At 52.9% G+C, this 27,357-nt stretch overlaps 1 protein-coding gene and 8 non-coding genes across 9 annotated transcripts in view; 5 read left to right on the forward strand and 4 right to left on the reverse strand.

Moving 5' to 3' along the window:
- LOC121491828 overlaps positions 1 to 5,607 on the forward strand; it is a 7,679-nt gene extending 2,072 nt beyond the window's left edge. The window contains exons 2-4 of the mRNA XM_041756974.1: positions 2,937 to 3,106; positions 3,154 to 3,678; positions 4,299 to 5,607. Coding sequence (XP_041612908.1) covers positions 2,937 to 3,106; positions 3,154 to 3,678; positions 4,299 to 4,460 — 857 coding nt within the window. The 3' untranslated portion in view covers positions 4,461 to 5,607. The remainder of the gene's footprint in view (positions 1 to 2,936; positions 3,107 to 3,153; positions 3,679 to 4,298) is intronic.
- On the reverse strand, positions 3,024 to 3,097 carry TRNAN-GUU. Its single transcript has one exon. It is a non-coding gene; the product is annotated as a tRNA-Asn (tRNA).
- On the forward strand, positions 3,662 to 3,733 carry TRNAH-GUG. Its single transcript has one exon. It is a non-coding gene; the product is annotated as a tRNA-His (tRNA).
- A 587-nt stretch (positions 5,608 to 6,194) lies between the features above and the next one.
- TRNAE-UUC lies at positions 6,195 to 6,266 on the forward strand. The gene has a single exon. It is a non-coding gene; the product is annotated as a tRNA-Glu (tRNA).
- Positions 6,267 to 13,999: 7,733 nt separating this feature from the next.
- Positions 14,000 to 14,070, reverse strand: TRNAG-CCC. Its single transcript has one exon. It is a non-coding gene; the product is annotated as a tRNA-Gly (tRNA).
- A 1,460-nt stretch (positions 14,071 to 15,530) lies between these two features.
- On the forward strand, positions 15,531 to 15,601 carry TRNAG-CCC. Its single transcript has one exon. It is a non-coding gene; the product is annotated as a tRNA-Gly (tRNA).
- Positions 15,602 to 23,336: 7,735 nt separating this feature from the next.
- Positions 23,337 to 23,408, reverse strand: TRNAE-UUC. The gene has a single exon. It is a non-coding gene; the product is annotated as a tRNA-Glu (tRNA).
- Positions 23,409 to 25,871: 2,463 nt separating this feature from the next.
- On the reverse strand, positions 25,872 to 25,943 carry TRNAH-GUG. The gene has a single exon. It is a non-coding gene; the product is annotated as a tRNA-His (tRNA).
- Positions 25,944 to 26,505: 562 nt separating this feature from the next.
- TRNAN-GUU lies at positions 26,506 to 26,579 on the forward strand. Its single transcript has one exon. It is a non-coding gene; the product is annotated as a tRNA-Asn (tRNA).
- Positions 26,580 to 27,357: the final 778 nt, after the last annotated feature.

A 27,357-nucleotide genomic window follows, 5' to 3' on the forward strand; every position in this document is an offset into this window, starting at 1 on the left:
GAAAACCAACACGTTCTTCCCTGGGCAGCAACCTTGGGCAGCAACCTTGGCTTCCCCCCCACCCCCCACAACACACCCCCCACCATTACAGAAAGGTAGATTTGCCTGTCAGAACAAAAGAAAACCAACTGCACCTGGGACTCAAGCCAAAGATGCGTAGATTAAGAGTGTTGGGCTCCACCTGATGAGCCCACCGGGATGCCAAAGGACCGTCCTCAGGAGGGCCCTTGGACTAGTTCGAGGTCATGAAGTAGAGGGACTCTGCTCCTTGCCTGCTGAGAGCCAAGGCCGCCCCTTACTCCTAAGGAACCGGAGGCTCAGAAAGAGAGCATGGCCCTGGCTCTGCCACACACAGGGCTAAGCTAGACCAGAATGCAGCCCAGGCCAGTGCCCTCGTGGTCAGGCCTCAGAGCCCCAGGTGTGGAGGTGTGGCTGAGGCTGGGAGAGGTGAGGAGCAGGGGGTAGGGCTGGAAGCCATTGGCAGCTGGATTCAGCCCTGGGCCCATGGGACACGTCCCCACCCCGCTGTTGCTCTCTCTGACTGGGAAATCTAACCTTTATTTTCTGGGTTTTCATCTGCTGGAGCCAAAGCAGGGGTCCCTTTGGGACTACACTCTGTCACTCCTCTAAGGCCAACAAGCAAACTTTGAAACATACAGAACAAGTTGCAGGAGTGGTAATATACTGTATCCCTCCCCTAAGTGCACCAGTTAACATTTCCCCACGTTTACTTTCTCCCTCCATCCTCATATTTACAGACTGGACATCATTTGAAGGCACCTGGCAGACATCTCAAGACAATGGGTTGGGCCGTTCTTGCTCCCTCCCTTGGGCAATGTCCCTCCAAACCAGCCTCGCTTGGCATGACCTTTCTTCGGAGCCCAGGGGAGGGCTTTGTCCTCTGGAGGAGACCCCGCTTGTCCCTTCAGGAACCAGACATCTCTTGCCTCCAGGCTGCAGAGAAGCTTCAGGCAGGTGGAGTGTTATTTGCCTCTTGCGGGATAGTGCAGGCCAGGCGTGCCCTGTGCTTGTGGGAACAGGATTAGGTGGCCATGCCCCCAGCACTGCCTGCCCTCTGGGCTCCTTCTGGTGGGCAGCGGGTCTAGGGTCAGCCTGAGCTCTAGAACCTTCCCACCCCGGGGAGAGACCCTTCAGGGAAGTGCAGCTGCCCCCTTGGCTCCTGCCCTCCTGGCTCTCTCTACCCTACAGGGATCTTAGAGGGTCCTGGCCCAGCCAAAGCTGAAGAATCCTTTCCTGGGGTGGGAGGGGGAAGGGAGCAGGTGGAAAATTCTCCAAAGGGAAGGGGAAAGTTTTCAAGAGCTTTCTGGAATTATCTGCACCGGTGCTGTCAGGTAGGTGGCTGCCCTGTGATGATGGGGCTTAGTCTTGTCCTGGCCTTGAGTTGGTCCCGGCTCCAGTCTGAGTCCAAACAGACACAGGCAACCTGATTTGAGGTGTGTATTCAATTGTGCCTCTCCCCAAAGTGGGGTAGTGACCGAGCTTCTATTTCTGGGACCCCCAGTGGGGGTCCAAAGATGCTATTGATGGGGTTTCCTTCCTTCCTCCCTTCCTTCCTCCCTCCCTCCCTTTCTTCCTTCCTTCCTTCCTTCCTTCCTTCCTTCCTTCCTTCCTTCCTTCTTTCTTTCCTTCCTTGTTTTCTTCCTTCTCCCTCTTTCTTTCCCTCTCTTTCTTTCTCTCTTTCTTACTTTCTTCTGGTGTTATTGTTAAGTAATCACTACACCCAAGGTGTGTCAGCTAGAGCTCACAGTCCTGAGATCAAGAGTGAAGAGTCCCGTGCTCTACCAAGTGAGCTAGCCAGGTGCCCCTCACATTTCCTTTCCCTCTGAATCTGTGACTCAGGGAAGGAAACAAAAACAAAACCAAGAAATAGTTTAGCTGTAGATAAATTAGCCGTCCCAGTGCTGGGTACAAGAACAAAAAATCAGGTGGACAGTAAGGATGAACCTCAAATACTTAAACACTTCAAAGGATTTTAATATTTTCTATATAATGGCACAGAAGATGTATATATCATGTCATATTTCATAAAAGGACTCCTAGTGTGCATCAGATTGGTTTGATAATTTTGATCTAAAAACTGCTTTATGTCGCCTTCTAGATTTACTAATAATGCAGAAAATATTGGTAGATAGTATTCTAGTTTATACAAGTCTTGGGCTTATTTTCTCTTCAAACTCCTAGGGACACTTAGCTGCCTAAATTTCCGATACTGGTCTAACAAACACGCTTTCCTTCTAATACTATTTAAGAGCTTATACAATACCAAAGTATGTATTTCAGTAAGTTACATATATAATAAAATTTAATGGAGATTAAGTCTTATAATTCTGGCCATCATACTGACTTATTATTCTTACAGTTTGGGGGGGGGGGTGGGGACGGCGGGTAAACCTTTTAAGGTATCTTATATAAATCCGAACATGCATTTCTCCATCATTTGTCAAGTCAATCTGCAATTTCAAGGTCTATTGTCATCTTTAAGTTCTTCCAATGATATTGAATTGGAGGAATGTGAAGAGGTAGGAGATGGCTTGGAGGGAGGCTGGTAAGTTACAGGTGTGTGCTGCTATGAAGCCTGAAGCAGTCGCTGAAATAACAAAAGAAAGAGTTATGACTAACCCGTCAACAGGGAACAACAAATTGGATGATATAGAAACCATGGAAAGACTATGTTAGAGTAATTGCTCTTCCGGGCCTCTACCCTGTAGAAATATTTGTCAGGTGGCCAAAAATATGTGCACGAGAAGGAGGATGACAGCCGTTATCTGTAACCACAAACACCTAGGACCAACTTACCGGAAAGAGTATAAGGAAAGGGACAAAGGATGGCAGAAACTGCACTGTTAAAAGGCATTTAGAGGGTTGCAGCCCTTCGAGGATTTCCGGATTCTCGGCGATGGGTTTTCCTCCTCCAGAGTCCGCGATGGCCTTCCGGCCTCGGCGTCGGCCCTCCGGTGGTGCCTTTGCCAAAGCACGTTTTCTAGGTTCTAAAAAGGCCGCCTCGTCCCCGGGTGGGCTCGAACCACCAACCTCTCGGTTAACAGCCGAGCGCGCTACCCGATTGCGCCACAGAGACCTGCGGACAGTCCCCGCCCACGTCCCACTAGAGAGCGAGCTGTCACTCGGCGCTAGGGGGAGCCACCCGCCTCCCGTCGGCGGCGACGGGTCCCCGGCGAGGCTGACGCCCGCGGCTTCCGGGACTGTTCCTCCCTCCTGTCCCTCCCTCACGCACCTTGGGCGCCGGTGGCGCTCGGCTCACTCCCCTCCACGGCGGTCGGAGCTGGGGAGCTGCGGTGGTGGTGGAGGGGGTGGTCAGCAGGGGCAAACGCCCAGGGCCGCGCGGAGCAGCGGGGGGAGGGGGGCGTGGGGGGAGGTGGCGCGGGCCGCCGGAGATCCCCAGGACCCTGTGCCGAGGCTCCGGCCGGATGGGGGTCGGGAGATGGAGGCTGGGTGTTCTTCGCCGCGCATCGGCATCGAGGGGAAGGGGAGGAGTATCCCCTCCCCAGGGGAGGTGGGCCTGCAGGAGACGGCGGCAGCAGCCCTGCGGTTTCTTCGGAAGGAACGCGGCGCTGTACCTGGAACGACTTTGCGTCCAGAGTCCCCGCAGCGGCGGCCGAGCCCGTGGCCGGAAGGGTGGCGCGCCGTGATCGTATAGTGGTTAGTACTCTGCGTTGTGGCCGCAGCAACCTCGGTTCGAATCCGAGTCACGGCACTCTTCCCGGGCGCTTGCTGCCTCTCCCTTTTACCTGGCGTGGAAACCCGCCCGCAGTGCTGGTCCGGGGTGGGGGGCGGGGGGAGGGGGCAGACGGCCCTGCTCGCCGCTGCCCCCGGGGCGCCAGCAGGCCTTCCCCCGGAGCAGAGGGAAACTCAGTGCACTGACCTGGGCACCGTCTCCCTTCTGAGTTCTGAGCGCAAGGAACCTAAAGAAATGCTCCCCCCCCCACTTGTTTTTTGCCCCCCTGCAAAAAGCTTTATTGTCTCCATTTGGTCCACGTTTTGGGAAAGGGCTCCAGGATGGTTAAAAAGCTGCCTAAGTGGCTGCAGGGGAAAAGGTTCAGGCACAAGCCCTGGCACGGGGGGCGGGGGGGGGGGTCTGGGTGCGCCAGAGGAGCCCCTCAAAGCCTGCTGGTCTCCAGAGGCTCCTAGTCGTGCTTGAGAGTGAGCCTTTCGAAAAGATAGTCGCCCAGCCCAGCTTGGGGGGGGGGGGGGGTGGCCAGCCCGCGGAGGTTAGTCAGGTGGTCGCCCATCTTCCTGATGAGTTTTACCTCCTCATCTAGGAAGTGGTTCTCCAGGAAGTCACAGAGATGGGGATCCGCGCGGGCAGAACCCAGGCCCCGAATCACCACAGTCGTCGGTCCCCGACCGGCCTGCAGGGAGCCGCGGGGCTGCAGTGGCCCGGAGGTGGCGTCTCCGGGTTCCTCACTGCCTGGAGGAGCTGAGAGACCGCAGAAAACTTCCGGTGGGATTAGCGACGCCTCCTCCGTAGACCCGCTGAGCCGCTCGAGCCCCGGCTCCTGGGAATCCGCTTCGGGGCCTTTTTCAGTCAGTTCCGGGCTGGCGTCCTCCCTACCGTGCGCACAGTAGCCCCTCCAGGGACACCAGCTATGCCCTCCAGGATTGTGAGATGCCGGTGGGCAGCCACTCCACGACACAAGGTGTTTGTTCCTCAGGAGACCCCCCGAGGGATCTCGGGTCCACATCTTGGCCAAGACTGGGGTTTCCTGCCTGTCCTCACAGTTTGAGCCGTGCTGCTGGGAGAGTGGTGAGTGGTGCTGTCTCCGCGGGACGCGAATAGCCAGTGTCTCTGACGGCTGAACACGCGGGCACTCTCTTAGCGCTTTGTTGGCCTGCGTGTCTTCTTTTCCCAAGGAGCTGTGCCATGGCCTTTACCCCCCTAAAACACGGGGGCCAGGTTTTTTAATGGCCAGTTGGCAGGAGCTCCTGACACATTATAGTTACAGGTTCGGGGATTTGCTCCCTGCTTGTTTTGTCAGATTCGTCGTGGGAACATTTTCTCCCTGTCTGTGGCTTGCTGCTTTCACTGTCTTGGTGGCCTCTGCATGAGCAGATATGCTTACGGTTGATGAGGTCTGATTCATCATGTCTTTTTTTATATATACATATTTTTCCCTGGGTCCTGTTTAGTAAACCTTTGCCTGCCAACAAGTCCCAAAGTCTCCTCAAAAACTGCTTTAGACCTTTAACCTTTATGTCTCATGAGGCACCTCCAATTAATTTTTGTGTGTAGTGTGAGGTAGAAATAAAGCTGTTCTCCCCGCCCCCCATATTGATCCTATTTTCTTTCCACGAGGACATGTTTTTATTGAAAGCGAACTCACCGGGTCAGCTGTTCGGCAGTTTCAGGGTCTCAGTCCATTTATCTGGTTGTGCCTCCTGATGCCCCTGGCACACTGCGCGGTCTGAAGGGGCTCAGAGTAAGTCCTCACCTCGGTAGCGTAGCGTCAGTCCCGCCCGCCCCCCGGGTCTGTGCGTTTTCACACAGCGCGGTACGTTTTGAAACGACTGGTAACTCATCAAACCATCACCCAGATCCAGACACGCGTTCACTTCATCCCTCTCACCTCAGGGTGGGACACGACCCTCCCCCCGCCCCGTCCCCCAGGAGTCTAAGGGCCTCCCTGGTACCGAACCGCCCCCCGCCTCCCCCCCCCCCCCCCAGGTGAATGAGGCTCCGGTTGTCTGCAGGGCGGATGAACAGGCCCAGCGTCGTGGGAAAGCTACGGGAGCCGCAGGTTGTGGGCGGAGACCCGGGGTCCAGCTCCGGCCGCCCAGCCTTCCATGAGGCGGGCTGTGTCCGCGCGGCTCGGTGGCCGCGTCCCTCGGGGTCCTCCGGGCGAGGCGCCCCCCCCCCCGGGGTCTCACGCCGGCGCCTGCCCTCCCGCGCCCTCGCCGCTCCTCGTGTCCGCCCGCGGCCGCCTCCCAGAGGTGCGTCTCCGCGGCAGCCCGGAGGTGCGGCCCGACGTGTGCACCTGGCGGGGCTCGGGGCCTCGGGGCCCTGGGGCGTCTCCCGCGGGCTCTCGTTTGGAGAGACGGGGAGGGCATGCCATCCTGAAAGGGCTCCTGGGAGGCTCCTAGAGGCCGGAGGCCTCCCCCAGCGCGGGGGAAACTGTCCGTCCCGTGGGAGGCCCCCGGGAGAAGGGCCTGGCACCGTCTCCCTGGTGGTCTAGTGGCTAGGATTCGGCGCTTTCACCGCCGCGGCCCGGGTTCGATTCCCGGTCAGGGAACCACCTTTTGCCCATCGCGCGAAGGGACTTTCTTTCCTCCCCGGAGGTCCGCGCGGTGTGCGCCCGGCCCCGAGTCTCCAACTTCCGCGGGCCGGGCGGGGATGGGGGTGGCGGAGACGATACCCGGCCCCTTCTCAGGGCTCACAGTGCTTGCTGCTCTCCAGTCAACCGCCTGCAGAAGCAGCTTCAGAGGCTCCTCAGCGGCCAGCTCGGGTATATGCTCCGCCGCAGAGCTTCAGATCCTGCGGGGATGCCCCAGGGGCGCAGATCCGGCTCTGCTCGGAAAAACTGAGCTCCGGGGGCCAAGCCACGTCGCGGTGTTGGTGTGTACCCCGGACAGCGGGCGGTGGGCCCAGCTCCCTCAGCTCGGCTCTTACTGAGCATAAAAGGCCTGCTACGCGTTCGCGCGTTCGCGTTCGGAAGAGGCGCCTGGACCCGACGGCCGTGAGAGTTGGGAGGAAGAGCAGCGGTGAGAGGGGTGCGGTCCTCCTCCAGGGCCGTCCCATTCGCAGACTGAGCGGTGTAGGGAAGTGATGTTACTGACCCAACAAAGGCAGCAGGTGAGGTGTGCACAAGATGGAAAACTCTTACTGCTTCCTTCAGCCGAAGGTAAGAGTAAACATCAACACCAGGACATCAAAAACGATGATACCGCAGCCAGATCCCACAGTTTCTTCCGGGGCCGTTGCATTTAAATCTTGTAGACTCTTCCCAGGCGCTGGGCATACTTTCCCATTTTAGCTTTGATACTGACTCCGAACACCTGTGGGCATGGAAGCGACGTCTATCCTGAAGCACGAAGACAGCAGCGGGGCCCGGGGAGGTCTGTGCACCCAGGCTGCAGACGCAGCAGGTGCGGTAGGAGACGCGGCAGCGCGGGGGTGCGGGGCGGGGGCGTTGGATGGGGTGGGTGCGAGCGGCTGCTGAAAGGCGGACGGTCTAGGCGGCGAACTCGTGGGTTCAGGTGAGGCGGGGGCGGGGGGTGAGTCGCCTGAAGTCTTTTGGGAAGCGGTTTGGAAGAATGGCGAAGGTTGAGTGGCGATCAAGTTGGTGACCCTGTGCGTCGGAGGGCGCTAGCCGGTCTTCCCCCCAACCCCTCCGCGGGGGTCCTAGGATTCTGAGTGTGGGTCTTCCAGGGGAGCTCCGTCTGGTGCATTCTGGCTGCTCTTGCCCCCTGCGGGTCCCTCGAGCGTGGGGGACTCAGCTGCACGAATGCTGTGGGTCGGGGCCGGGGCTGGCGCTTTCCCGCGACGTCTCCCAGTCCCGGACTGATGCCGGCTCTTCCGTGGCGTCACCCGGTTCTCCTCCTGCCTTCTCGGGCCGCACTGCCACTTCCCTTGTGCGCGCGCTGGTGACCGGGAGTCGCCGAGCTCAGAGATGGCGGACGCTTATCACCGGCCTCCTGCTGGTTTTCTTTCCTTAGCAGCAAAATTGCGATGGTCCCGAGAGCCTTTCCGGAAACCCTGGGGCTCGCGCCCTCCCCTCTCCCACGGGCCTAACCTTGGGCCGAGAGTCCCAGAATCACTCGCCCAAGTAAGTGAGGTTTTTTGTTGTGGTGGTGGTGGGGTTTTTGTTTGTTTGTTTGTTTTGTTTTGTTTTTTTGCCCCCTGTGTGCTTTGCGGATCTTTCCTCCTGGGGTTGTCAAACGGAGGGCCAAACTTGCTCCTTTCCCCTTTTGTTGGTTCATACTCAGACCCAGGGCTTGTGCGCAGTGTGGCATCGATAGGCTGCTTTTGAAGAGACGTTCAAAAGAGACGCATCTCCAGGCGGATGGAGCGTGGATGCTGTATTGCAGGTGCAGACCACCTGGCTCTGGCAGGCCAGCGGCCAAGCCGGCACCGGAGGTTCTCGCAGGCTTCCTTTCCTGGTGTTTCACTCCAAGAAGTCCAGGAATTTTAAATCCATTCCTGTCATCCTGGGTAACCATAATGGTAGACTTTTCAAAGTAAGAGAATACAAGCTATTTCATTTTCGATTGCAAAGTCTTTTTGGTGTTCGTTTGTATGTTTTTCCTTAAGCTGGTCGGGATCTCTGAGAGAGAGAGAGAGAGAGAGAGAGAGAGAGCCTAAAGGTAGATGGCAACCTTGCCACTAACATTTGCAGGTGCCAGTGCAAAGAGTAAAGAAAAGAGGCAACAAAGCTCCTTAGGCTGCTGGGTGGATTGCCAGGATAGCTTATTTTGTCTTCTATTCATGGTCATCGAGGGCTAGGAACAAGGAAATCGACATTCTCAGTCCCAGGCTCGCGCTAGAAGGATTATAGCAGGTCCTCACTACAATAAGGTGGGATTCCCAAGGTCTAAGCCCTTGGGGGTAGGGGTGATCTTATCTAGTCCTGCCCCTTCAGGTCCCAGGGCTCTTTGGACAAGGCGGCCTTGGCACTACAAATAATATAAGGAAAAGGAATGTTGAAAAAGCCCTTGAGAATAAATAAATAAGGAAGGAAGCTCAGAAGCCAGCAGGCACCTGGCTGGCTCACCCGGTAGACCATGGGACTCTTGATCCTTGGGGTTCTAAGTTCCAGCCCCACGATTGCGTGTAGAGATGACTTAAAAATGAAATCTTTAGGGATCCCTGGGTGGCGCAGTGGTTTAGCGCCTGCCTTTGGCCCAGGGCGCGATCCTGGAGACCGGGGATCGAATCCCACGTCGGGCTCCCGGTGCATGGAGCCTGCTTCTCCCTCTGCCTGTGTTTCTGCCTTTCTCTCTCTCTCTCTCTCTCTGTGCGACTATCATAAATAAATAAATAAATAAAAATTTAAAAAAAAATAAAATCTTTAAAGATGAAATAAAATACTTATAAGCCCCTGAGGAAATGTAGCCACGGGCTTGACCTCTAGTGAATTTAGCCTTGAGTACACATAGCCCGGGTAGTATGGGAAACCTTAGGCCATCAACTTGTTTCCCAGTTTTAACAAACCCCAAGAGCCTGCCAGAGGACGACATATTCTAAGGAGAACATATTCATCCTGGTGCTGCTGTAGGGGTACCCTCCAATGACATTTATTTCAAGAGAATCAACTAGCATCTCAAATTCAGTTATGAGACATAAGAACAAAATCTCATGTATCTGGAATTTTAGAGATGCTTCTATCAATCCTTGTATCAAAGCAGGCATGAAGACGGAAATTAGGAAATAATTCTGAATCAAACAAAACTGAAAATACTACAGCTACTGCCCATGAGGTGGCAAAACCAGTCTTCGAGGACAATACAGAGCTTTAAATGTAAATCAGGACGATTAGGGCGGATGGCTAATGAGATAAACCTCCATCTCAAAAAGTTACAAAAAGAATGACAAGAACAGCAAAAGCAGATGGGACCAGAAATGAAATAGAAAAGCAGGAATTTGAAAATTAGAAATAAATGTTAAAAATTTAAAAAGAAATAAAATGAAAAAAGAACATTGGAAATAAATATACAAAAGAGAAAAGTGAACGGTTGGATCTTTGAAAAGACGGCTCTGATAAAACCGGGAAGAGGAAAGAAGGAAGTCACGACTATTGAACTGCTAGATATAAGGAAACAATACGTGAATATCATAAACACGTGTATGCCAACCAGTTAAAGGCTTTAGAGGAAATGTAGGTATATTGCCGAAGCGATTTGGGCAGGGGTGGGGAGGAGGACTAGTCCTACAAGCTTCACATTAAAAAAAAAAAAAAAAGTAGAATTCAAAAGTCTTCCTGCAAAGAAAGCTCAAGGACCAAAAAAGCTCATTAGAAGAAGTGACTCCAAAAGCAAAGAAATTCTAAAAACATCAAAGGGCGGCAGAATTCCCCAACTTGTTGTTATGAGTTTGGGTTGAAACCAAAAACTCCAGAAAGGCAATTTGTGAGAAACAGAAACGAGAGGCCCGACTTATTGCTGAATATCCATAGCTTCAAAAATTATTTAAAATACTGAATCGCGGGGCGCCTGGGTGGCTCAGTAGTTGAGCCTCTGCCTCTGGCTCGGGTGGTCATCCTGGGGGGAGGGGGGGTCCAGGGATTGAGTCCCGCATCAGGATCCCCACAGGGAGCCTGCTTCTCCCTTTGCCCATGTCTCTGCCTCTCTCTGTGTCTCTCTTGAATAAATTAATAAAAGCTTTTTTTAAAAAAATGAAATACTGAATCAAGATATATATTTTTAAAATATGTCGTGATGAAATTGGTCTTACACCGGGGAAACAGTTGGTTATCATTAGAAAATAGAGTAGTAATTCATCACATTAACAACTTAGAGAGGAAAATCATAATCACTAAAAACACAGAAAAGGTGTTTGAAAAAATTCATTATCAGCTTATGATTTTTAAACGCCTCTTAGCATAACAGGAATAGAAGGAGCAGCCCTAATCTGCTAAAGGGGAGCTTCCAAACTAAAAACAAACAAAAAACCTTCAGCGCGTTAGAGTTGATGATAAGATGACCTTCTCCACCACCACCTTACCAATTAGGAACCATCAGGAAGCAGACAAATAGGCCCCCTGCAACCACTTCTCTTCCCCACTGTGATGGAGATCTTAGCCAGTAAGAAAACGCAAGAAAAGGTATTATGAGAAGTGAAAATGAAAAATGAATACTATAATTATTTACATCTATGGAATAAGTTACTAAAAGTATTAAGAGAATCGAGTTTCTTTGGTATGTCCACAAATAGAATCAGAGAAAGCGGGCTAAATTGAGGACTCAAAAAACAAAGGTATTAAAAACATTATAAATGTTCAATGATTATAGCATATAATAATTCGATCCCATGTAGGAGGTGGGGGGGGGTGGTTGACAAGGGAGGATGAAATGTGATCCCTATCTCCACCATAAGCAAAATCACTTCTAACATGGATCAGGCACCAAAATGTGAAACAATAAGGCAGATTATTTTAGTTGGTATTAATGTAGCAGCGTATTCCCATGATCCCAAGCATAAGCAAGGATCTAAAAAATAAGACAGAAAGACTAATTCTTAATGAAGAGGCTGAATCTCTGTCCATCACAACACAGAATCCAGAGTAAAAGGTCAAGTCACAATTTGGGCGAACTTATTTGCAGTCAGCATAATCAACTGGTACCGAAGATACTTCATGAGATCTTGCAAAACAAGAAGAAAAAGGCAGACCTATAGGAAAATCACCAAGGTTGGGAAAGAAACAGGAGAAAATTCAACTGGCTAACAAATACATAGTGGTGCTCAAATTCATTACCCTTAAGGGCTTTCGCAATGAAACCCTAATGATAGAACACTACAGAGAGGAAAAATAACACCACCACCACCACTAAGGATTAAATGGGAGTTGGGGGACACTTCTGGGCATCTCAGCGGTTGAAAGTCTGCCTTGGGCTCAGGGCGTGATCCCGGACTTCCCAGGATCCAGTCCCACGCTGGGCTCCCTGCAGGGAGCCTGCTTCTCCCTCTGCCTTCTCTCTGTGTCTCTCATGAATAAATAAATAAAATCTTTAGAAAAATAAATAAATGGAAGTAGGGGATGAGGTAGAAGGTTATGACCCAGTAAAGCATGGGAGTGATGCTATTTTACCTCTTCATCTGTGTGTAGATTACACAGGTGTGTGCGTTGTAATCTTTTGTGATATGTTACATACAGGTTCTGTGCACTTAAGCTTATGTTTGTTACAATTTTCCAACAACACCCCCTCCCCGCCAGCCTCAGTCCTCCCAACCCCCAGTCCTCCCCAGGCCACCCCCAAGGAATGACAGAGAGGATGTTGTTGAGATTCCAAGATTTTGTTTCAAGAGAAAGATGTGGACATTACTCTTTATGACATACCTCCAAAGACAACCCTATGCAGACCAGGCCCATGAAGTTGACTTTTGGGTTGATGTGAGCTCAGAAACTGCTCTCCAAGAACCAACCCTACTTGAAAATACCTGTAAAGGCTAAATTCCTTTAGTCCTATTATTGGAATACTCTGAAAAGGCTACTGTAGGCAGGAGCCTCCTTTGCTTTCTCCTTGTTTATTTCACAACTCTTTTTCCTCCTCTACTCTAAGCTTTCCGGAAATTTCTCCTGCAGTCCTGTCCTTGTGGGTCTCCTCCCTGCCCCCCCACCCCACCCCACCAACTTCCTCTAGCTTCCTCCTTGAAGATGGAGAAGGAAGAGGGGGAAGAAGGGGAGACCGCCTGAATAGGAAACAAGCATCTCACAGGCCAGGAGAGGAGAAGGAAAGGAGGCAAGGACAATGGGTCTCAGCAAACAGTAAAGGGGAAATTTGGGGGATGGTACAGCCCTTAAAACCTTTACTCCACCCAGTGAGTGAGTCATCCATCATTTCCTTTACATGAATCAGAACTCCTCCTCCCTGCCCAGACCCCCACCATCTAAATCCCAATTCCTGTTTCCAGAGAAAGGTGTGTATCACTGTTCAGAATGTATTCATTAAAATTTCAGATTTCCAAGAGTTTAAAAATAATGGCTTAAACAACTTCTGTGGTTCTAACGTAGTATCGCCATCATTCTATACTCAAAGGTACAAGGACATCTACGGGAATAACAAAATTCTTGAAAATGAACAAATTTCAAGTTATTTCTAAAATTTTTAAAGAAAAATTGTGTCTATTTATTTGAGAGGGGGGGGTGTTGAGAGAACCTGAGCTGGGGAAGGAGCAGAAGGAAAGGGAGAAGCCAAATCCCCCTGAGCAGGGCGCCCCAGGCGGGCTGGATCCCAGGACCCCAGGACCCCGGAATCACCACCTGAGCTCAGGGCAGCCGCCTTAACCAACTCAGGCGCCCCTAAGATCAAGTTTATTTTTTAAATGGCAAGGGGGGAACCTCCTCCAATGTCACTGATGTTCGATTTTAAGCTATTGTTAGGCAGGTGAATCCTCCAAAGATTTTCGGGTGAAAATTAATCACCCGACGTGTCTAACGCAGTGGTGCCCTCGAATCCGAATCCTTTCCGAGGAGCTTCCAAGAGCCAGAAAACAAACCCGGTCAACAGTCCCCAGAGTCTTTAGTTCCTTCTCCCTTTTTAAAAATAGACTCTCCGGGCTGACACCTGTTGGGGCGCATCGCCGGGCCGGCGGCCTCCTCCCAGGGAAACGCGACGCGCCGGCAGGAGGAGCTCAGGCCGCGGCGGCCGCCGACGACTAGCAGCTGGGCGGCAGGTGTGGGGGCGGCGGCGCGACCCCGAGCCTCGGGGCGCAGCTCCCCTCGCGTCCCCTCGCGTCCACGCGGGTCCCTCTCCGCCAGCCTCCGCCTTCCTCGGGCGGCCGGCGCTGCCGACCTCCCTCCCTCCCCCCGGGGGGTGTCTGCGGGACCCCGCGGCAGCTCTCCTCCGGGGACCTTCCTGTCTCCATCCTCGCTCGGTGGTGGTGAGACGTGGACCAACAGGCGACCCCAGGCCCAGCACGCGCATCAGTGACCCGGTGGCTCTTTGGGTTCCGTGGGTCCTCCAGGGCTGGAGCCTGGAAGTAACTGTGGTCTTAGGTCCAAATGGTCCACACCGCAACCCCCGCGGAGACACCTGCTCGTGGCAAGGTAAGAACTCGCGCGTGGGGTGGTTGCTGTGCCGCGCGCCAAATGCTCTTCCACGTAGGCCCAACCCCAGTGTAGATCGACTCCTTATTGCTCATGGATTCCTCTCCTCAGAGTTGCCCTGAGGACTTGGGGTCTCATTTCCCTGCTCCTGGAGGCCAGAATCACGAAATCACGGGACTTGCCCTGTGTGACGGGAAAGCAAGGAGGGGACGCCTGGCGGGAGGTCACAGGTCTGGTGGAATAAAAAGACAAGCGAGGCGGAATGCATTGACCGGGAATCGAACCCGGGTCTCCCGCGTGGGAGGCGAGAATTCTACCACTGAACCATCAATGCTGCGCTCGGACAGCTACTCCGGGTAGGTCGGTCTGTAGAAAGAACTTCCAGAGTGACCCCCGGGGTGGGGCGGAGGAAACGAACACGCTCCACAACAGGTCTACACGGTTGTCTTTGGAAGACTGAGCTAACAAACCCACAGGCACTCGAACCAAAAGCTTGAGAAGGAGACTTCCATCAGACAACAGCACGACGTGGTGTTTGAACCAAATAGCAAAATCAGCTGTTTCGTTGGCTCACCCCACAACTCTGAGAAAGGCTCTTTCCTACTGTACGGCAGAGCCCTGCAAGAAAACGTTGGGAATTCATCCGGACCCCTTGAGGACTACCCCAGACCTTCAACCCTCAACCTTGGGCTGTCACCTTAGAGAGTCTGACAAAAGTTGCCTCGCTTGCCAGTTTAGTCAAGTGAAATATCTAAGGGGGTTGGGAGGACGGGGATACGCAGAAGCAGATTGGAATTAGAAAAAGGAAAGCCCCCGAATCGAAACAGAGCTGATGGAGGGACGCATTTCGGTCAATGGAATGAAGTGTTTTGAACTGTTCTTTTGCACAAGAACTAGAAGTCAGTCTTGTGATCATGATAACAATTGTGCGCGTCTGCCTTTTCAGCTGTTCAAAGCATTTCGATGGATATACGTTGTATCATAATTTTGACGAGATTAATAGTAGGCTTGTGATGGATAACTAATCGATCCTGGGAGACTCTAATCTCCTAAACTGGAATACCTGCTGCATTTGCTGACTCTCAGATGCATATGAAGCACACGCCTTGGCATATTGACCATATAAGGAGCAGGCTGATTTTTAGAAAACTATTGACGGTTGAACTGTTCACATATTGGTCCCTTGATGACTTGAAGCATAGAGAGATTTCTTTCCCCAATTTTCCCTGGGGAAATTAAAGTGAAGAAAGGGGACTGGAGAGCTCCCCCACCTGTTGGGACTAGGAACCATTTTGATTTTTTGAAGGACAGGAGCAACAGAGGCACAATGATACCTGTCTTGCTAAAAGGCAAACTAAAAGGCAAACATATTCTTGATCACGGTATTCACTACACTTACTTTTACGTGCAACTTTTGTCAGACTCTCTAAGGTGACAGCCCAAGGTTGAGGGTTGAAGGTCTGGGGTAGTCCTCAAGGGGTCCGGATGAATTCCCAACGTTTTCTTGCAGGGCTCTGCCGTACAGTAGGAAAGAGCCTTTCTCAGAGTTGTGGGGTGAGCCAACGAAACAGCTGATTTTGCTATTTGGTTCAAACACCACGTCGTGCTGTTGTCTGATGGAAGTCTCCTTCTCAAGCTTTTGGTTCGAGTGCCTGTGGGTTTGTTAGCTCAGTCTTCCAAAGACAACCGTGTAGACCTGTTGTGGAGCGTGTTCGTTTCCTCCGCCCCACCCCGGGGGTCACTCTGGAAGTTCTTTCTACAGACCGACCTACCCGGAGTAGCTGTCCGAGCGCAGCATTGATGGTTCAGTGGTAGAATTCTCGCCTCCCACGCGGGAGACCCGGGTTCGATTCCCGGTCAATGCATTCCGCCTCGCTTGTCTTTTTATTCCACCAGACCTGTGACCTCCCGCCAGGCGTCCCCTCCTTGCTTTCCCGTCACACAGGGCAAGTCCCGTGATTTCGTGATTCTGGCCTCCAGGAGCAGGGAAATGAGACCCCAAGTCCTCAGGGCAACTCTGAGGAGAGGAATCCATGAGCAATAAGGAGTCGATCTACACTGGGGTTGGGCCTACGTGGAAGAGCATTTGGCGCGCGGCACAGCAACCACCCCACGCGCGAGTTCTTACCTTGCCACGAGCAGGTGTCTCCGCGGGGGTTGCGGTGTGGACCATTTGGACCTAAGACCACAGTTACTTCCAGGCTCCAGCCCTGGAGGACCCACGGAACCCAAAGAGCCACCGGGTCACTGATGCGCGTGCTGGGCCTGGGGTCGCCTGTTGGTCCACGTCTCACCACCACCGAGCGAGGATGGAGACAGGAAGGTCCCCGGAGGAGAGCTGCCGCGGGGTCCCGCAGACACCCCCCGGGGGGAGGGAGGGAGGTCGGCAGCGCCGGCCGCCCGAGGAAGGCGGAGGCTGGCGGAGAGGGACCCGCGTGGACGCGAGGGGACGCGAGGGGAGCTGCGCCCCGAGGCTCGGGGTCGCGCCGCCGCCCCCACACCTGCCGCCCAGCTGCTAGTCGTCGGCGGCCGCCGCGGCCTGAGCTCCTCCTGCCGGCGCGTCGCGTTTCCCTGGGAGGAGGCCGCCGGCCCGGCGATGCGCCCCAACAGGTGTCAGCCCGGAGAGTCTATTTTTAAAAAGGGAGAAGGAACTAAAGACTCTGGGGACTGTTGACCGGGTTTGTTTTCTGGCTCTTGGAAGCTCCTCGGAAAGGATTCGGATTCGAGGGCACCACTGCGTTAGACACGTCGGGTGATTAATTTTCACCCGAAAATCTTTGGAGGATTCACCTGCCTAACAATAGCTTAAAATCGAACATCAGTGACATTGGAGGAGGTTCCCCCCTTGCCATTTAAAAAATAAACTTGATCTTAGGGGCGCCTGAGTTGGTTAAGGCGGCTGCCCTGAGCTCAGGTGGTGATTCCGGGGTCCTGGGGTCCTGGGATCCAGCCCGCCTGGGGCGCCCTGCTCAGGGGGATTTGGCTTCTCCCTTTCCTTCTGCTCCTTCCCCAGCTCAGGTTCTCTCAACACCCCCCCCTCTCAAATAAATAGACACAATTTTTCTTTAAAAATTTTAGAAATAACTTGAAATTTGTTCATTTTCAAGAATTTTGTTATTCCCGTAGATGTCCTTGTACCTTTGAGTATAGAATGATGGCGATACTACGTTAGAACCACAGAAGTTGTTTAAGCCATTATTTTTAAACTCTTGGAAATCTGAAATTTTAATGAATACATTCTGAACAGTGATACACACCTTTCTCTGGAAACAGGAATTGGGATTTAGATGGTGGGGGTCTGGGCAGGGAGGAGGAGTTCTGATTCATGTAAAGGAAATGATGGATGACTCACTCACTGGGTGGAGTAAAGGTTTTAAGGGCTGTACCATCCCCCAAATTTCCCCTTTACTGTTTGCTGAGACCCATTGTCCTTGCCTCCTTTCCTTCTCCTCTCCTGGCCTGTGAGATGCTTGTTTCCTATTCAGGCGGTCTCCCCTTCTTCCCCCTCTTCCTTCTCCATCTTCAAGGAGGAAGCTAGAGGAAGTTGGTGGGGTGGGGTGGGGGGGCAGGGAGGAGACCCACAAGGACAGGACTGCAGGAGAAATTTCCGGAAAGCTTAGAGTAGAGGAGGAAAAAGAGTTGTGAAATAAACAAGGAGAAAGCAAAGGAGGCTCCTGCCTACAGTAGCCTTTTCAGAGTATTCCAATAATAGGACTAAAGGAATTTAGCCTTTACAGGTATTTTCAAGTAGGGTTGGTTCTTGGAGAGCAGTTTCTGAGCTCACATCAACCCAAAAGTCAACTTCATGGGCCTGGTCTGCATAGGGTTGTCTTTGGAGGTATGTCATAAAGAGTAATGTCCACATCTTTCTCTTGAAACAAAATCTTGGAATCTCAACAACATCCTCTCTGTCATTCCTTGGGGGTGGCCTGGGGAGGACTGGGGGTTGGGAGGACTGAGGCTGGCGGGGAGGGGGTGTTGTTGGAAAATTGTAACAAACATAAGCTTAAGTGCACAGAACCTGTATGTAACATATCACAAAAGATTACAACGCACACACCTGTGTAATCTACACACAGATGAAGAGGTAAAATAGCATCACTCCCATGCTTTACTGGGTCATAACCTTCTACCTCATCCCCTACTTCCATTTATTTATTTTTCTAAAGATTTTATTTATTTATTCATGAGAGACACAGAGAGAAGGCAGAGGGAGAAGCAGGCTCCCTGCAGGGAGCCCAGCGTGGGACTGGATCCTGGGAAGTCCGGGATCACGCCCTGAGCCCAAGGCAGACTTTCAACCGCTGAGATGCCCAGAAGTGTCCCCCAACTCCCATTTAATCCTTAGTGGTGGTGGTGGTGTTATTTTTCCTCTCTGTAGTGTTCTATCATTAGGGTTTCATTGCGAAAGCCCTTAAGGGTAATGAATTTGAGCACCACTATGTATTTGTTAGCCAGTTGAATTTTCTCCTGTTTCTTTCCCAACCTTGGTGATTTTCCTATAGGTCTGCCTTTTTCTTCTTGTTTTGCAAGATCTCATGAAGTATCTTCGGTACCAGTTGATTATGCTGACTGCAAATAAGTTCGCCCAAATTGTGACTTGACCTTTTACTCTGGATTCTGTGTTGTGATGGACAGAGATTCAGCCTCTTCATTAAGAATTAGTCTTTCTGTCTTATTTTTTAGATCCTTGCTTATGCTTGGGATCATGGGAATACGCTGCTACATTAATACCAACTAAAATAATCTGCCTTATTGTTTCACATTTTGGTGCCTGATCCATGTTAGAAGTGATTTTGCTTATGGTGGAGATAGGGATCACATTTCATCCTCCCTTGTCAACCACCCCCCCCCACCTCCTACATGGGATCGAATTATTATATGCTATAATCATTGAACATTTATAATGTTTTTAATACCTTTGTTTTTTGAGTCCTCAATTTAGCCCGCTTTCTCTGATTCTATTTGTGGACATACCAAAGAAACTCGATTCTCTTAATACTTTTAGTAACTTATTCCATAGATGTAAATAATTATAGTATTCATTTTTCATTTTCACTTCTCATAATACCTTTTCTTGCGTTTTCTTACTGGCTAAGATCTCCATCACAGTGGGGAAGAGAAGTGGTTGCAGGGGGCCTATTTGTCTGCTTCCTGATGGTTCCTAATTGGTAAGGTGGTGGTGGAGAAGGTCATCTTATCATCAACTCTAACGCGCTGAAGGTTTTTTGTTTGTTTTTAGTTTGGAAGCTCCCCTTTAGCAGATTAGGGCTGCTCCTTCTATTCCTGTTATGCTAAGAGGCGTTTAAAAATCATAAGCTGATAATGAATTTTTTCAAACACCTTTTCTGTGTTTTTAGTGATTATGATTTTCCTCTCTAAGTTGTTAATGTGATGAATTACTACTCTATTTTCTAATGATAACCAACTGTTTCCCCGGTGTAAGACCAATTTCATCACGACATATTTTAAAAATATATATCTTGATTCAGTATTTCATTTTTTTAAAAAAAGCTTTTATTAATTTATTCAAGAGAGACACAGAGAGAGGCAGAGACATGGGCAAAGGGAGAAGCAGGCTCCCTGTGGGGATCCTGATGCGGGACTCAATCCCTGGACCCCCCCTCCCCCCAGGATGACCACCCGAGCCAGAGGCAGAGGCTCAACTACTGAGCCACCCAGGCGCCCCGCGATTCAGTATTTTAAATAATTTTTGAAGCTATGGATATTCAGCAATAAGTCGGGCCTCTCGTTTCTGTTTCTCACAAATTGCCTTTCTGGAGTTTTTGGTTTCAACCCAAACTCATAACAACAAGTTGGGGAATTCTGCCGCCCTTTGATGTTTTTAGAATTTCTTTGCTTTTGGAGTCACTTCTTCTAATGAGCTTTTTTGGTCCTTGAGCTTTCTTTGCAGGAAGACTTTTGAATTCTACTTTTTTTTTTTTTTTTAATGTGAAGCTTGTAGGACTAGTCCTCCTCCCCACCCCTGCCCAAATCGCTTCGGCAATATACCTACATTTCCTCTAAAGCCTTTAACTGGTTGGCATACACGTGTTTATGATATTCACGTATTGTTTCCTTATATCTAGCAGTTCAATAGTCGTGACTTCCTTCTTTCCTCTTCCCGGTTTTATCAGAGCCGTCTTTTCAAAGATCCAACCGTTCACTTTTCTCTTTTGTATATTTATTTCCAATGTTCTTTTTTCATTTTATTTCTTTTTAAATTTTTAACATTTATTTCTAATTTTCAAATTCCTGCTTTTCTATTTCATTTCTGGTCCCATCTGCTTTTGCTGTTCTTGTCATTCTTTTTGTAACTTTTTGAGATGGAGGTTTATCTCATTAGCCATCCGCCCTAATCGTCCTGATTTACATTTAAAGCTCTGTATTGTCCTCGAAGACTGGTTTTGCCACCTCATGGGCAGTAGCTGTAGTATTTTCAGTTTTGTTTGATTCAGAATTATTTCCTAATTTCCGTCTTCATGCCTGCTTTGATACAAGGATTGATAGAAGCATCTCTAAAATTCCAGATACATGAGATTTTGTTCTTATGTCTCATAACTGAATTTGAGATGCTAGTTGATTCTCTTGAAATAAATGTCATTGGAGGGTACCCCTACAGCAGCACCAGGATGAATATGTTCTCCTTAGAATATGTCGTCCTCTGGCAGGCTCTTGGGGTTTGTTAAAACTGGGAAACAAGTTGATGGCCTAAGGTTTCCCATACTACCCGGGCTATGTGTACTCAAGGCTAAATTCACTAGAGGTCAAGCCCGTGGCTACATTTCCTCAGGGGCTTATAAGTATTTTATTTCATCTTTAAAGATTTTATTTTTTTTTAAATTTTTATTTATTTATTTATTTATGATAGTCGCACAGAGAGAGAGAGAGAGAGAGAAAGGCAGAAACACAGGCAGAGGGAGAAGCAGGCTCCATGCACCGGGAGCCCGACGTGGGATTCGATCCCCGGTCTCCAGGATCGCGCCCTGGGCCAAAGGCAGGCGCTAAACCACTGCGCCACCCAGGGATCCCTAAAGATTTCATTTTTAAGTCATCTCTACACGCAATCGTGGGGCTGGAACTTAGAACCCCAAGGATCAAGAGTCCCATGGTCTACCGGGTGAGCCAGCCAGGTGCCTGCTGGCTTCTGAGCTTCCTTCCTTATTTATTTATTCTCAAGGGCTTTTTCAACATTCCTTTTCCTTATATTATTTGTAGTGCCAAGGCCGCCTTGTCCAAAGAGCCCTGGGACCTGAAGGGGCAGGACTAGATAAGATCACCCCTACCCCCAAGGGCTTAGACCTTGGGAATCCCACCTTATTGTAGTGAGGACCTGCTATAATCCTTCTAGCGCGAGCCTGGGACTGAGAATGTCGATTTCCTTGTTCCTAGCCCTCGATGACCATGAATAGAAGACAAAATAAGCTATCCTGGCAATCCACCCAGCAGCCTAAGGAGCTTTGTTGCCTCTTTTCTTTACTCTTTGCACTGGCACCTGCAAATGTTAGTGGCAAGGTTGCCATCTACCTTTAGGCTCTCTCTCTCTCTCTCTCTCTCTCTCTCTCTCAGAGATCCCGACCAGCTTAAGGAAAAACATACAAACGAACACCAAAAAGACTTTGCAATCGAAAATGAAATAGCTTGTATTCTCTTACTTTGAAAAGTCTACCATTATGGTTACCCAGGATGACAGGAATGGATTTAAAATTCCTGGACTTCTTGGAGTGAAACACCAGGAAAGGAAGCCTGCGAGAACCTCCGGTGCCGGCTTGGCCGCTGGCCTGCCAGAGCCAGGTGGTCTGCACCTGCAATACAGCATCCACGCTCCATCCGCCTGGAGATGCGTCTCTTTTGAACGTCTCTTCAAAAGCAGCCTATCGATGCCACACTGCGCACAAGCCCTGGGTCTGAGTATGAACCAACAAAAGGGGAAAGGAGCAAGTTTGGCCCTCCGTTTGACAACCCCAGGAGGAAAGATCCGCAAAGCACACAGGGGGCAAAAAAACAAAACAAAACAAACAAACAAACAAAAACCCCACCACCACCACAACAAAAAACCTCACTTACTTGGGCGAGTGATTCTGGGACTCTCGGCCCAAGGTTAGGCCCGTGGGAGAGGGGAGGGCGCGAGCCCCAGGGTTTCCGGAAAGGCTCTCGGGACCATCGCAATTTTGCTGCTAAGGAAAGAAAACCAGCAGGAGGCCGGTGATAAGCGTCCGCCATCTCTGAGCTCGGCGACTCCCGGTCACCAGCGCGCGCACAAGGGAAGTGGCAGTGCGGCCCGAGAAGGCAGGAGGAGAACCGGGTGACGCCACGGAAGAGCCGGCATCAGTCCGGGACTGGGAGACGTCGCGGGAAAGCGCCAGCCCCGGCCCCGACCCACAGCATTCGTGCAGCTGAGTCCCCCACGCTCGAGGGACCCGCAGGGGGCAAGAGCAGCCAGAATGCACCAGACGGAGCTCCCCTGGAAGACCCACACTCAGAATCCTAGGACCCCCGCGGAGGGGTTGGGGGGAAGACCGGCTAGCGCCCTCCGACGCACAGGGTCACCAACTTGATCGCCACTCAACCTTCGCCATTCTTCCAAACCGCTTCCCAAAAGACTTCAGGCGACTCACCCCCCGCCCCCGCCTCACCTGAACCCACGAGTTCGCCGCCTAGACCGTCCGCCTTTCAGCAGCCGCTCGCACCCACCCCATCCAACGCCCCCGCCCCGCACCCCCGCGCTGCCGCGTCTCCTACCGCACCTGCTGCGTCTGCAGCCTGGGTGCACAGACCTCCCCGGGCCCCGCTGCTGTCTTCGTGCTTCAGGATAGACGTCGCTTCCATGCCCACAGGTGTTCGGAGTCAGTATCAAAGCTAAAATGGGAAAGTATGCCCAGCGCCTGGGAAGAGTCTACAAGATTTAAATGCAACGGCCCCGGAAGAAACTGTGGGATCTGGCTGCGGTATCATCGTTTTTGATGTCCTGGTGTTGATGTTTACTCTTACCTTCGGCTGAAGGAAGCAGTAAGAGTTTTCCATCTTGTGCACACCTCACCTGCTGCCTTTGTTGGGTCAGTAACATCACTTCCCTACACCGCTCAGTCTGCGAATGGGACGGCCCTGGAGGAGGACCGCACCCCTCTCACCGCTGCTCTTCCTCCCAACTCTCACGGCCGTCGGGTCCAGGCGCCTCTTCCGAACGCGAACGCGCGAACGCGTAGCAGGCCTTTTATGCTCAGTAAGAGCCGAGCTGAGGGAGCTGGGCCCACCGCCCGCTGTCCGGGGTACACACCAACACCGCGACGTGGCTTGGCCCCCGGAGCTCAGTTTTTCCGAGCAGAGCCGGATCTGCGCCCCTGGGGCATCCCCGCAGGATCTGAAGCTCTGCGGCGGAGCATATACCCGAGCTGGCCGCTGAGGAGCCTCTGAAGCTGCTTCTGCAGGCGGTTGACTGGAGAGCAGCAAGCACTGTGAGCCCTGAGAAGGGGCCGGGTATCGTCTCCGCCACCCCCATCCCCGCCCGGCCCGCGGAAGTTGGAGACTCGGGGCCGGGCGCACACCGCGCGGACCTCCGGGGAGGAAAGAAAGTCCCTTCGCGCGATGGGCAAAAGGTGGTTCCCTGACCGGGAATCGAACCCGGGCCGCGGCGGTGAAAGCGCCGAATCCTAGCCACTAGACCACCAGGGAGACGGTGCCAGGCCCTTCTCCCGGGGGCCTCCCACGGGACGGACAGTTTCCCCCGCGCTGGGGGAGGCCTCCGGCCTCTAGGAGCCTCCCAGGAGCCCTTTCAGGATGGCATGCCCTCCCCGTCTCTCCAAACGAGAGCCCGCGGGAGACGCCCCAGGGCCCCGAGGCCCCGAGCCCCGCCAGGTGCACACGTCGGGCCGCACCTCCGGGCTGCCGCGGAGACGCACCTCTGGGAGGCGGCCGCGGGCGGACACGAGGAGCGGCGAGGGCGCGGGAGGGCAGGCGCCGGCGTGAGACCCCGGGGGGGGGGGCGCCTCGCCCGGAGGACCCCGAGGGACGCGGCCACCGAGCCGCGCGGACACAGCCCGCCTCATGGAAGGCTGGGCGGCCGGAGCTGGACCCCGGGTCTCCGCCCACAACCTGCGGCTCCCGTAGCTTTCCCACGACGCTGGGCCTGTTCATCCGCCCTGCAGACAACCGGAGCCTCATTCACCTGGGGGGGGGGGGGGGGGGCGGGGGGCGGTTCGGTACCAGGGAGGCCCTTAGACTCCTGGGGGACGGGGCGGGGGGAGGGTCGTGTCCCACCCTGAGGTGAGAGGGATGAAGTGAACGCGTGTCTGGATCTGGGTGATGGTTTGATGAGTTACCAGTCGTTTCAAAACGTACCGCGCTGTGTGAAAACGCACAGACCCGGGGGGCGGGCGGGACTGACGCTACGCTACCGAGGTGAGGACTTACTCTGAGCCCCTTCAGACCGCGCAGTGTGCCAGGGGCATCAGGAGGCACAACCAGATAAATGGACTGAGACCCTGAAACTGCCGAACAGCTGACCCGGTGAGTTCGCTTTCAATAAAAACATGTCCTCGTGGAAAGAAAATAGGATCAATATGGGGGGCGGGGAGAACAGCTTTATTTCTACCTCACACTACACACAAAAATTAATTGGAGGTGCCTCATGAGACATAAAGGTTAAAGGTCTAAAGCAGTTTTTGAGGAGACTTTGGGACTTGTTGGCAGGCAAAGGTTTACTAAACAGGACCCAGGGAAAAATATGTATATATAAAAAAAGACATGATGAATCAGACCTCATCAACCGTAAGCATATCTGCTCATGCAGAGGCCACCAAGACAGTGAAAGCAGCAAGCCACAGACAGGGAGAAAATGTTCCCACGACGAATCTGACAAAACAAGCAGGGAGCAAATCCCCGAACCTGTAACTATAATGTGTCAGGAGCTCCTGCCAACTGGCCATTAAAAAACCTGGCCCCCGTGTTTTAGGGGGGTAAAGGCCATGGCACAGCTCCTTGGGAAAAGAAGACACGCAGGCCAACAAAGCGCTAAGAGAGTGCCCGCGTGTTCAGCCGTCAGAGACACTGGCTATTCGCGTCCCGCGGAGACAGCACCACTCACCACTCTCCCAGCAGCACGGCTCAAACTGTGAGGACAGGCAGGAAACCCCAGTCTTGGCCAAGATGTGGACCCGAGATCCCTCGGGGGGTCTCCTGAGGAACAAACACCTTGTGTCGTGGAGTGGCTGCCCACCGGCATCTCACAATCCTGGAGGGCATAGCTGGTGTCCCTGGAGGGGCTACTGTGCGCACGGTAGGGAGGACGCCAGCCCGGAACTGACTGAAAAAGGCCCCGAAGCGGATTCCCAGGAGCCGGGGCTCGAGCGGCTCAGCGGGTCTACGGAGGAGGCGTCGCTAATCCCACCGGAAGTTTTCTGCGGTCTCTCAGCTCCTCCAGGCAGTGAGGAACCCGGAGACGCCACCTCCGGGCCACTGCAGCCCCGCGGCTCCCTGCAGGCCGGTCGGGGACCGACGACTGTGGTGATTCGGGGCCTGGGTTCTGCCCGCGCGGATCCCCATCTCTGTGACTTCCTGGAGAACCACTTCCTAGATGAGGAGGTAAAACTCATCAGGAAGATGGGCGACCACCTGACTAACCTCCGCGGGCTGGCCACCCCCCCCCCCCCCAAGCTGGGCTGGGCGACTATCTTTTCGAAAGGCTCACTCTCAAGCACGACTAGGAGCCTCTGGAGACCAGCAGGCTTTGAGGGGCTCCTCTGGCGCACCCAGACCCCCCCCCCCCGCCCCCCGTGCCAGGGCTTGTGCCTGAACCTTTTCCCCTGCAGCCACTTAGGCAGCTTTTTAACCATCCTGGAGCCCTTTCCCAAAACGTGGACCAAATGGAGACAATAAAGCTTTTTGCAGGGGGGCAAAAAACAAGTGGGGGGGGGAGCATTTCTTTAGGTTCCTTGCGCTCAGAACTCAGAAGGGAGACGGTGCCCAGGTCAGTGCACTGAGTTTCCCTCTGCTCCGGGGGAAGGCCTGCTGGCGCCCCGGGGGCAGCGGCGAGCAGGGCCGTCTGCCCCCTCCCCCCCCGCCCCCCACCCCGGACCAGCACTGCGGGCGGGTTTCCACGCCAGGTAAAAGGGAGAGGCAGCAAGCGCCCGGGAAGAGTGCCGTGACTCGGATTCGAACCGAGGTTGCTGCGGCCACAACGCAGAGTACTAACCACTATACGATCACGGCGCGCCACCCTTCCGGCCACGGGCTCGGCCGCCGCTGCGGGGACTCTGGACGCAAAGTCGTTCCAGGTACAGCGCCGCGTTCCTTCCGAAGAAACCGCAGGGCTGCTGCCGCCGTCTCCTGCAGGCCCACCTCCCCTGGGAGGGGATACTCCTCCCCTTCCCCTCGATGCCGATGCGCGGCGAAGAACACCCAGCCTCCATCTCCCGACCCCCATCCGGCCGGAGCCTCGGCACAGGGTCCTGGGGATCTCCGGCGGCCCGCGCCACCTCCCCCCACGCCCCCCTCCCCCCGCTGCTCCGCGCGGCCCTGGGCGTTTGCCCCTGCTGACCACCCCCTCCACCACCACCGCAGCTCCCAGCTCCGACCGCCGTGGAGGGGAGTGAGCCGAGCGCCACCGGCGCCCAAGGTGCGTGAGGGAGGGACAGGAGGGAGGAACAGTCCCGGAAGCCGCGGGCGTCAGCCTCGCCGGGGACCCGTCGCCGCCGACGGGAGGCGGGTGGCTCCCCCTAGCGCCGAGTGACAGCTCGCTCTCTAGTGGGACGTGGGCGGGGACTGTCCGCAGGTCTCTGTGGCGCAATCGGGTAGCGCGCTCGGCTGTTAACCGAGAGGTTGGTGGTTCGAGCCCACCCGGGGACGAGGCGGCCTTTTTAGAACCTAGAAAACGTGCTTTGGCAAAGGCACCACCGGAGGGCCGACGCCGAGGCCGGAAGGCCATCGCGGACTCTGGAGGAGGAAAACCCATCGCCGAGAATCCGGAAATCCTCGAAGGGCTGCAACCCTCTAAATGCCTTTTAACAGTGCAGTTTCTGCCATCCTTTGTCCTTTCCTTATACTCTTTCCGGTAAGTTGGTCCTAGGTGTTTGTGGTTACAGATAACGGCTGTCATCCTCCTTCTCGTGCACATATTTTGGCCACCTGACAAATATTTCTACAGGGTAGAGGCCCGGAAAGAGCAATTACTCTAACATAGTCTTTCCATGGTTTCTATATCATCCAATTTGTTGTTCCCTGTTGACGGGTTAGTCATAACTCTTTCTTTTGTTATTTCAGCGACTGCTTCAGGCTTCATAGCAGCACACACCTGTAACTTACCAGCCTCCCTCCAAGCCATCTCCTACCTCTTCACATTCCTCCAATTCAATATCATTGGAAGAACTTAAGATGACAATAGACCTTGAAATTGCAGATTGACTTGACAAATGATGGAGAAATGCATGTTCGGATTTATATAAGATACCTTAAAAGGTTTACCCGCCGTCCCCACCCCCACCCCCAAACTGTAAGAATAATAAGTCAGTATGATGGCCAGAATTATAAGACTTAATCTCCATTAAATTTTATTATATATGTAACTTACTGAAATACATACTTTGGTATTGTATAAGCTCTTAAATAGTATTAGAAGGAAAGCGTG

The sequence above is a fragment of the Vulpes lagopus genome, chromosome 5 (genome assembly GCF_018345385.1).
Source record: "Vulpes lagopus strain Blue_001 chromosome 5, ASM1834538v1, whole genome shotgun sequence".
Classification (NCBI taxonomy): Eukaryota; Metazoa; Chordata; class Mammalia; order Carnivora; family Canidae; genus Vulpes; species Vulpes lagopus.